Consider the following 10,768-nt stretch of genomic DNA (forward strand, 5'->3'; position numbering starts at 1 on the left):
GAGCCGCCATCACTTGTTGTTGTCCCAAATGACCGTTCGTGACAGTTTCACCGGACACACGTCGGTGACGTGCTCGTGCACCTGTCTCTAGTTATGTTTTATTTTGTTGTTATTATGTTTTGCCGCGGACAGACGGAGGAGAATGAAGCGCAGGAATGGAGGCAGTGCCTGCTCCGCCACCGGAAGCGGACGCATTTCATCGCCGTACCGCCCGTCGCCATTTTCAAAAGGGCTAATCTTTATTGCGCACACAACTTTGTTCGGCAAAGGCGTTTCAATAAAGAGACGGATCTTTGAATCGCTCAAGGTAAAGAGAGCCGGTGGGTGGAGGCTGCGTGTCGGACGGTCGTCGGGGCTCAGTCGCGGTCGCACTGCTCTTCGGTCCCCACGAGCCCCAACGACCGAACGTCACCCTCTGTTCGTAGATGATAATAGCAGCGTGTGGCTAAAGCTAGCGGTGACTGTCCTGCTAGCAGCTGATGGATCTGTGTTGTCAGTAAAGATCGGATGTAGTTTCAGTGTGGATTGGCGTCTCACTAACAGACCTCTTCATAATAAACTGATATAAAGCCACAGACAACTACGTCAGTGTCCATATTACATATGTACAGTATCAAACTAAGGAACATGAATCTGTGATAGAGAGGGTCGTCCACTAACCAGAAGGGTTGACGGTTTGATCCCCGCTTCCCCCAGTGTCCTTGAGCAAGATGCTGAACCCACACGTAAACCTGTACTGTAACGCACCCAGTCAGAACATCCTGACAAGCCATGTGGCCACTGTCATTACTGTACACTGTACTGTACTGCCGGTTCCTCCTGACCCAAGTGTGACATTGTGTTTCGTCCACAACAGGAGGAGCAGGAGGCCGCGTCCCCATCGCCCCCATCGCCCCCGACCATCGCTCACCATGATGGAACTACCCAACTACAGCAGCCAGCTGATGCAGCAGCTGTGGGCTCTGAGGAAGGAGGGCCACTTCTGCGATTGCACCATCCTGGTGGGGGACAGCTCCCACCGGGCACACAAACTGGTGCTCGCCGCCTCCAGCATGCTCTTCAGGTAATGCCCTGCCTCGCCAAGCGGGAAAGGTGATGCGTAGAGTTTGGCTTACAGGTGATTGCTATGGGGGGGGGGGGTGGAACTGTGGTTTCAAGTGGAGCGTGAGAGTTCAAGCTCCACCGAGGAAAACAAAATAGTGAAATCTGAACTCAAGTCACACTCACAAGCTTTTCTGGAGCTTTCAACCACGTACAGAGACCGTGAGGTGCAGTTGAAAAAGCCAGGTCACCAATATTCAAGGTCAAGATTTCAGTTTTCCTAAACAAGCTGCAAGTCAATATTCAAGTCTCTCCCGACCCATTTCTGTTGTGTACCTGTACGTCTCGGTTTTGTTGTGTGCTTTAAAATGTTTCTTTATAAGTACAACATCAAAGTTCTGTCATAAAACACACTGTGAACAGGCAGTAAGTCCATTCATGCATAACTTTAAACACAAAGACAGGTACCCTAAGGTGTGTTGGTGATGATTGATGGCCTTCTCTAAGGATCAGAAATTCATCTTCTCAAACTATGACAGTATTCCTCTGGTTTCCCAGTATTCAGTATATACAGTGCACTTATCACCCGGCCCTTTGTCTTTGTACTTGAGTGGTAAAATCCAGACGTAAGAATCAATAGTTTAAAGAAGAAGTATTTTTTTTGTCTAAAGGGACAGTTCAGTGAGGGTTGTATGAGTTACTTATGCATAGTTAATGTTACCTTATGGAGACGGTGATCAGTGATGTCATTTAACGGAGTTTGGAGGAGAAGTGGAAGTAGTGCAAGTCTCAGTGCACTGTTGCAGAGGGGACCACCGGAAAAAACATATTTTTCGCCACATTTATATCCGTTCAATTGTACGCTAAAGGATGTATTTTTTCACTGCTTCAGTTTTCCGCCACTTCAAAATCACTGAACTATCCCTTTAAGTCATATTATTTACATTATCATTGAAACACAGCGTCATACATGGACCTGAATATGAGCAGAATATGTCACCTTTAAGGAAAGTGCCATACCAAGTGAGAGAGAGAGAGACCAGTGCCTGTTATTAATAGGAACCTTGAACCTCATCTTCGTTAGGTCTCTCCTGGACGGCTCCGACACCATCTCCATCGACACAGCCGTGGTTTCCTCGCAGGAGTTCAGCTGTCTGCTGGACATGGTGTACACCGGCAAGCTGCCTCTGGGCAAACACAACGTCAGTCGCATCGTCGCAGCCGCAGACAACCTTCAGATGTTCGACGTGGCCGTCGGATTTAAAAATGTCCTAACCAGCATCGTCAGCCAGCAGCCCCGTGTCCCGGTCCCAGTCCCGTCGACGCAGACGTCGAACCTCGGCGCGACCCACAGAGCCCAGAGCCTGATCCTCGAAGGTTCGTCCTCGTCCAACAAGGACGAGACAGATCTGAAGGCCAAGCTGAAGCAGGAAGAGTGCCAGGGCCACGGTGACGAGGCGGAGGAGCCGCCGCCGTCTAAAAGAGCCTGTGTGGAGCTGTCTGAGTCCGCAGGTCAGTCTAATGCGACCCAACGTTAGAAAGCCACAATGAACCTCACATCAACATCGTATTACTGAGACTTGGACTCCATGTTGTCATATTTGTGTACGCAGCGCCCGAAGAAGCCAAATCCTCGGAGACCACTGTGGAAGAGAACAGCACGTCAGCAGCCGAGGTGTCCAGTGAGTCTGGTGTCCTGGATCAATTCTCTGAGCTGGTGGAGCTGCTGAGCCAGGCAGCACAGAGCGGCCTGGGTGAGCAGGACAGACAGGTAGAGATGAAAAACTTCTCTTTAAGCTACAGTGTGTAACATTTAGAAGAACTTATCCACAGAAATTGAATATATCGTCCATAACTATGTTTTCATATGTGTATAATCAACTGTGAATGAGTTTAATATATTTACATGAGGTGGAGCAACCTCCGTGTGAGTTTCCATGTTTGCTACGTTGTGTCGAATACAGTTGTTGCAAAAAACGGTCTAAAATACGTCGCTCCCGGGAACAGGGAAGGGAAATGACAGCCATAAACTATCCCCTGTCAGTCACTCAGTTGGTTGCGGTTTGCAACTTTACCACCAGATGCCGCCAGAAACCGGGATTTAAAGAATCATAAAAAATGTTTTTTTTGTTTAAAACTCCCAAGATATGAATCAGAAGACATACAGAAAATAATTGTGACACTAAATAAATGTTTTAAGGAAAGCACATTTTTCTGCATTTTTGCAAAAACTTTTTTTTTGAAAAATATATGGATAAATAAGACGCAGTTCCACAAAAAAATCAGCTTTGTTCTGGTGATTTTTCTCAGAAATATTTGCTACTTCCTCCATACTGTATATTTGACTGTCAGGGATGGAGCATCGGACGAAAAAAATCGTGTGACTCATTGATAGAGGCAGAGGAATTTATTAACTGTCTCATATATTTCAAACTCTGTTTTTTTAATAATAGAGACGAATAACGATGCGTGAAGCAGTGTGGAGCTGCCTGTACTGTAATGATGCACATTGTGAGCTGAGCATATTGTAAATAGACTTCTGCAGGTATTTTAAATTAAAAGCCTGTGAGGAAACGGCAGCATTATAGTCAAAACAAGTTTATTCCTACCTACAGTAGGGCAAAGGTCATACACCTCCAGCAGGTCAGGGCAGCTGGCACTCATGCTGCTTTGTCATCACGTCACTCGTCATCGGACAACGATGTTTCTCCATTCGTGATGCCTGTGCCTCTGTCGCCTCAGGTTCACAGGAAACCGGCTTTAGTTTGAAAAATCTGTGCAAGGTTTATTATTGTGTTGAATGTAACGCAACACTGAACAAAACCCAAAACACGTGGAAGCAACAGAAAAGAAACGGTGGATGTAAACAATATTTCTTGTAGGGCTGCAACTCGATTAATCTGTGGATTATTTTCTCGGTTAATCAATTAGTTGTTTGGTTCATAAAATGGTGAAAGATGTCAATTGTGTTTCCCAACTCCAAGATGATGTTTTGTTTTGTCCCAAAACCAAAGATATTTAGTTTACTGACACAAAGGAGCAAAGAAACCAGAAAATATTCACATTTAAGAAGCTGAAATCATGACTCTTTTTTCATGAAAATTACTTTAACAGATTAATCCTTTAGCAAAATATTCTGGAATTAATTTAGTAGTCGATTACTAATGGATTAACTGTTCCAGCTCTGAATTTCTTGTAAATACAGAAAGTAGCAGATGAAAACAGAGAAGACGTGAGAACAGGAGCACCTCTTTAGGAAATTTGATCAAATTATAGGAATAAAGACATGTCACTGATACAAACTGTTTTTCAAATGTCATGTTGCTTCAAATCAAATAGAAATGAAGGTCCACTTCTCTCTGTAGCACACACACACACTTCTTGATTTATTAGCAGGATTAGTAAGATGTCTCCAGCAGTGGAGAGTTGCCTTATATATAAAATATGTCAGAAAATTTGCTTCATTTCTTTGAAGAAGAGGAAAACTAAGGGAAACGACTTCAAATATTACATAAGTAAAAGTGTTCAGATTGAAATGTTATTTTATGAGGACGATTCCTTCCTTCGTGGCAGGTGGTGTGTCGGTGCTGTGACCAGGCAGACCCCAGGTCGGCGCTGGAGAGCCTGGCGAGCAGCGTAAATGAAGGGCAGCTCAGCAGAGGAGTGCTCTGCGGGCTGCTCCAGACTGTCCGCCAGAAGGCCTCGTCCTCCTTCCCTCCATCGCTGGCCTCTCTGCTGGTGGAGGAGGAGGAGGAGGAGGAGAACGAGGAGAGGTGCATCCAGGAGCCAGACAGAGACCAAACCACAGGTCAGGACATGGTGACCATTTGTCTTCACTTTCACCGCTGTCACAGTTTTCTCTTGTTGCCGTGTTGATGGTGATGCCCAAATCATTTTTTCAACATCTTTTACAGTTGAGTCAGAACCACAGAACAGCAGCAGGAGTGAAGAGAAGGAGGGGGAGGAGGAAGAGGCAGAGGAAGAACACAGCAAAGAGGAGACAGAAGACGATGACAAGGACGTAGACGACACCGCAGACTCCCCGTCCCCGCCCCCTTCTGCCTCCGCCTCCCCCTCCGAGCCCTACTCCTGCCGCTGGTGCAAGAAGGGCTTCGCCTACAAGTGCAGAATGCTGACCCACGTGAAGCGCTGCTCCATGACGCAGGAGTGCGAGCAGCAGTGCCCGCACTGCCCCGAGAAGCTGGCCAACCAGCGGGCCCTGCAGCGCCACCGGGCCGAGGTCCACCGCAATACGGCGCGGGCCAAGAAGAAGGTGGCCTGTGACCTCTGTGAACGCACCTTCGCCCACCCGTCAGGTGAGAGCTGGCTGGGAATAAACTCTTTACGTGTGTACACATTATGCTGTTAGTCTTCTATATGTCACCCTCAGGGTGTGTGTTCCCAATGAGGAGAGCGCATCCTGGAGGAAAAGCTCTGCACGCAAAGTGCTCCAGCTTTTTGTGTGAGGCCGCTCTGAACTTTTGAGATCAGTGCAAAAAAGTAGTTTATGTACTTTCATGTTTATTTTGGACATCCAGAAATGAAAGGCTGTTTGGTGTTGACTTGCCGTCTGTGTAAGTGCGTCATGTCTCTTCTCCCTCTGGTCGTGTCCCAGGTATGATCTACCACAAACGGACGGAGCACTTCGAGGAGAAGCCGTTCGCCTGCGAGGAATGCGGCTCAAAGTTCGGCGCCAACTCGTCACTGAAGAACCACATGCGTCTGCACACGGGAGAGAAACCCTACCGCTGCAAACACTGCGACATGAGCTTCGGTGTGGCCGCTGCGCTCGCGTACCACACCAAGAAGAAACACTCAGAGGGTGGGACGCACGCACGCACCCACGAACGCACACACACACCCACACACACACTCAATCAATCAATCAATCAGACTTTATTTATATAGCACTTTTCATACAAAAAATGCTTCACATACAATGGAATGCAATACATAAAAGATAAAGGTACCCCCCTCCCTCTGATAGACACACACACACACACACACATTTACTCACGAATAAACATACGATGCAAGAATAAACAGAGAAAAAAATAAATACAACATTGAGTAATAACATGAACGAGGAATCCCAGGAAAATGCTGTCTCGCCTGTTTGCAATGAGGAAAACAAATAAAAAATACACACATAAGAGGATAAAATAATAAAATTCACAAAGAAAAGTTGTATTAGGATTAATACAATCGATTAGTAATCGGTTACTAAATTTATCGCCAAACTATTTTGAGAAATCAATTAACGGTTCAAGTAGTTTTTATGAAAAAAAGTTCTATGATTTCAGCTTCTTACATGTGAATATTTTTCTGGTTTCTTTGCTCCTCTATGACAGTAAAGTGAATATCTTAGTCGTGTGGATAAAACTAAATATCATCTTGTGGTTTTAGGAAACACAATCAACATTTTTCACAATTTTATGACATTTTATGGACCAAACAACTAATCGATTAATCAAGAAAATAATCGACAGATTAATCGAATGGTGAAAAGAATCATTGGTTGCAGCCGTAGTCATGGCCATTACTAACATTTCTATTTCAAATAGAATGGGGCATATACCAGGGTTGGATTGTGACGTGCAGCTTCCCTATGTCTCCTTGTGTCCAGGGAAGATGTACGTGTGTCAGTACTGCAAGGCCGTCTTCGCCCAGTCCATTGAGCTGTCGCGTCACGTGCGCACACACACCGGTGACCGTCCGTACGTGTGTCGGGAGTGTGGCAAGGGCTACAGCCAGGCCAGTGGACTCACCGTCCACCTGCACACCTTCCACAGTAAGACTTGGCTTCCTATATCTAGAAGTATGCGTCATGCACTGTCAAATACTTCTGTAAAATTAACAAACATTATTCTATCTATAATCAGACTTGTCGGAGCCCCACGACTGTCAGAAGTGCTGCCTGAGCTTCTCCTCGCTGGACGAGCACCGGCAGCACATCCAGGAGTTCCACCCGAAGGAGTTCCACAAGTGTCCCACCTGCAACCAAGTGTTCACCAGCGCCGCCCTGCTGGACAAACACAAGGCCTCGCACAGCGGAGCCAAGCCCTTCAGCTGCGACCTCTGCAACAAGTCGTACCAGGTAACCGCACACAGAGTGGCGGCTCGTGCAGCGTGACTGAAACTGAAAACATCGTCTCTCTGACACGGACACAAACATGATACAGTGTTCCTACGCAGTATGGAAAAGTATGGAATTTGATTTTAGTAATTTCCAGGTCTGAAAAAAAAGAAAAGAGATTACGGAAAAACATTTCTGTTTCCAGACTGAAGTCTAAAAAGACGTGAATTCAGAGAGTTTAGAATATAAACGATCTGTCTCAATCTCTCTAGTCTAGTGAATAATTGATAAGCGTCGCCATAGCAACACACTCTCTGTACCTGCCACTGCCACTACTGTATCTACAGAGCCGTAGTTCACATGCGACCGTGAACGGGCGGAAGGAAAAGTAGTTCCTTTCAACCAGACATTATTTAGATGATCCTGGTGACAGCTAGTTACTTTTAGAGCTGCAACAGTTAATTGATTAGTAATCTACTACTATATTCATCGCCAACTATTTTGATAATTGTTTAATCGTTTCAAATAATTTTAAAGAAAAAAAAGGCAAAATTCTCTGATTTCATCTTCTTTAATATGAATATGTTCTGGTTTCTTTGCTCCTCTGTGACAGTAAACTGAATATCTTTGGTGTGTGGACAAATAAAAACATCCTCTTGGGGTTTGGGGAAAATAATCGACATTTTAATCGATAATGAAAATAACCGTAAGTTGCAGCCCTAGTTACTTTGTGCTGTTGTTTCCCCTGTTGATGATAAAATACACATTTAGTTTAAACATCAATCTTTTAATAGTAATAGTAATATCAGTCCTAGAACAGGTAACATCGGAATTGGAAGTATCAATATTTCAATATCACACTAATATATATAAACTTTCCGGAGGAAGCGTGACTTTCTGTGTATGAAGTGCAACATCAACATCAGAATGTAACACGTTAACAGTTTGATTTTTAAATTATTAATTTATATAATAATATTTACTTCATAAACATCCGGCTATCTGTACTTAAATGTCAAATATTCCGAAAAATCTACAGAGAAGAAGAAAATTTGAGTCTAGCGTGAATTTTCACAGCCACAGTCATTAAATATGTTTCCGTGGGATATTAGATGAAAAGTGTGACGTACTTCAATATATTTCTATTTGTTTCTCTCTCTCTCTGTGTTGCGGTAGCAACTGTCGGGCCTGTGGTACCACAACAGGACCAACCACCCTGACGTGTTTGCCAACCACACCCGGCAGCTCAAGACCCTGGTGCAGTGCGACGTCTGCTTCAAGTTCTTCCCGAGCGCTGCCAGTGTGGCCAAGCACCGGGCTGCGGAGCACCAAGGTCAGGGGTCAAGCGTGTCACACTCATGTCTGGAAATATTTTTACTGTACAGAATGAACACAGCAGAGAAACGGGGAACTGTGCTGGTCTGAAACCAAAGACGGTGGATGTGAGATGTTTGGGGATCTTGTTCTGACTGTCAGATCTGATGAACCGGTTCACTGTCGGGTGTTGCGCTCAGTTTAAAATTTAACAATTCCAAAATTTGTCTTTGTGTCCTCCAGGCTCAGCGGTGTCGGGGCTGCAGTGTCTGTACTGCCCGGCTGTCGTGGGCGGAGAGGAGGAGCTGCAGGAGCACGTCGGCAGCCAGCACATCGGCCAGAGCGGCGAGGCGTTCAGCTGCCCACTCTGCGCCCTGGTCAGCACGTCCCAGCTGGAGCTGCAGCAGCACCTGCTCTCCTGCCACACGGAGGCCGCCACCTCCCACACGGTAAGTAGCTCCGCTGCTGCTGCTCACGTTCACACAACGTCCAACAGCCCTCAGCTGTTACATCACCTCAGCAGAATTAGAAATTAAAATGTTAGATTTTCGAGAAGTGAAAATCCCATTCATATTCTCCATTGACATTTTGATTATTAGCCATAATGTCGTAACCATACGAGGTCGACTCACCATGAGCTACGGGGTTGTGAAAAGATGGAACATGAACGTGTAGAAGCCACAAGTCTGTATGAAATCAACCTTGTTTTAAGAAAAACATGTTTCATTGAGAAATACTACACTACCCACAATCCTACACTGTGACATCGACGTCTCAGATTGGTGGAGCTCACTATTACCACGGAAACACTAAGTGCACACTCGGACTTCATGTCGGCTAGTGATGCTGCGTTCCATTGTACTCGGAGCTCGGGCGTCGGGGTTGTCATTCCATCAATGCTCAGAACTCGAAATTACAGACCTGCGAGTCGGAGGTTGACACTCGAACACCTTCTCGACTCAGAGGGTCAGAGAACCACCGACCCCGACTTATGTGCTCTGAGTTCCGAGATGTAATGGTTCGCAGCATCAGTTAGAGACTCTTATCAACAATATAAACACTACAGTGATGATGATGAAGGTTATATTCAAGAAGAAGCCAAACTGTCGTTGGAAAGTCATTCGCAATGGATTATGGGAAGAGTAGTTCCTTCACTCTTAAAATAATTATGTACACAGCTTGTACCTTTCTTTTATTTTTCCAATAACTTTTTTTGCTCCGAATAAATCAATCGTTTTATGGTAACGATTCATCCTATAGCTCATCGTCTTGGTTCCAGGATTAAAACTCTTTATATAAGGGTTTTATGAAGTGTCAATTGAGAAAAAAAGAATGAATGGAAATTCACTTCCAGAACCTGAGCCGTTCAAAAAGTGGACGGGGTCACTGTTACGCTCTAATTGATTAATCAAGAACAAACGTTACATACACTGGAGACTGAGATCCACCAATCAGTGACCAGCCAGGTTTCAGTCTCTCCTGGTCCACCAACCAAATCCAAAGTCTAACCAAACTCCTCCGTCCAATCAGGTGGTCCCAGCGGGTACTACGGACGGCGAAGGGGCGGGGCCGGTCCTCTCCGAAGAGCAGGTGTTCATAGCCCTGGCCGGTGGAGAAGGGGGCGGGTCGTCAGCCGAGGTGGTGGAGGTCAACATGTACGACCTGCTGAACAGCTCCGTCACTTTCATCTGCGGGGACAAGCCACTGGGTCCCCACTCCGAGCCGTGACCTTTGACCCCGGGGGTCACGCTGGACAGTGAACGGACTTTTATTGTGATTATGAACAAGACTGAAGTGACTTTGTTCTCCAGCCTGAAACTTGTCTCTCTCTGTGGAGAACAAAAACCTTCTTCAGCGCCCATTCAATTATTATAGTAATTATTATTATCATGATAAACTTTATTTATATAGAACAATTCAGACTCCACTTCACTGATCAAGACATAGAGATGTCTGTAATGTTTAATGATAAGACCAAAGTGTGTGTGTGTGTGTGTGTGTGTGTGTGTGTGTGTGTGTGTGTGTGTGTGTGTGTGTGTGTGTGTGTGTGTGTGTGTGTGTGTGTGTGTGTGTGTGTGTGTGTGTGTGTGTGTGTGTGTGTGTGTGTGTGTGTGAGAGAGAGAGAGAGAGAGAGTGTGTGAGAGTGTGTGAGAGTGTGTGAGTGTGTGTGAGAGTGAGTGAGTGAGAGTGAGAGACACAAGTGAGAAAATAAAATATGCAATAGAACCTTTAGGATTTTGACGAATGAGGCAGCATTGGGGGACTGAGATAGACATTGTTATAAAAACACATGATCATACAACATATTTTAATGAAGGGGTGGGGCTAGTGAATATG

General features: G+C 45.4%; 1 protein-coding gene across 1 annotated transcript; it reads left to right on the forward strand.

Annotated features, from left to right (window-relative positions):
* The first annotated feature begins 81 nt into the window (after nucleotides 1-81).
* On the forward strand, nucleotides 82-10,368 carry zbtb40 (zinc finger and BTB domain containing 40). Its single transcript, XM_035631031.2, has 12 exons — nucleotides 82-307; nucleotides 857-1,063; nucleotides 2,126-2,553; nucleotides 2,655-2,812; nucleotides 4,615-4,849; nucleotides 4,956-5,357; nucleotides 5,657-5,863; nucleotides 6,668-6,832; nucleotides 6,924-7,138; nucleotides 8,294-8,450; nucleotides 8,675-8,880; nucleotides 9,962-10,368. The coding sequence occupies exons 2-12, from the start codon at nucleotides 912-914 to the stop codon at nucleotides 10,157-10,159; spliced, it is 2,523 nt and encodes an 840-aa protein (XP_035486924.2). The 5' UTR covers nucleotides 82-307; nucleotides 857-911; the 3' UTR covers nucleotides 10,160-10,368.
* Nucleotides 10,369-10,768: the final 400 nt, after the last annotated feature.

Source organism: Scophthalmus maximus, chromosome 6 (assembly GCF_022379125.1).
Source record: "Scophthalmus maximus strain ysfricsl-2021 chromosome 6, ASM2237912v1, whole genome shotgun sequence".
Classification (NCBI taxonomy): domain Eukaryota; kingdom Metazoa; phylum Chordata; class Actinopteri; order Pleuronectiformes; family Scophthalmidae; genus Scophthalmus; species Scophthalmus maximus.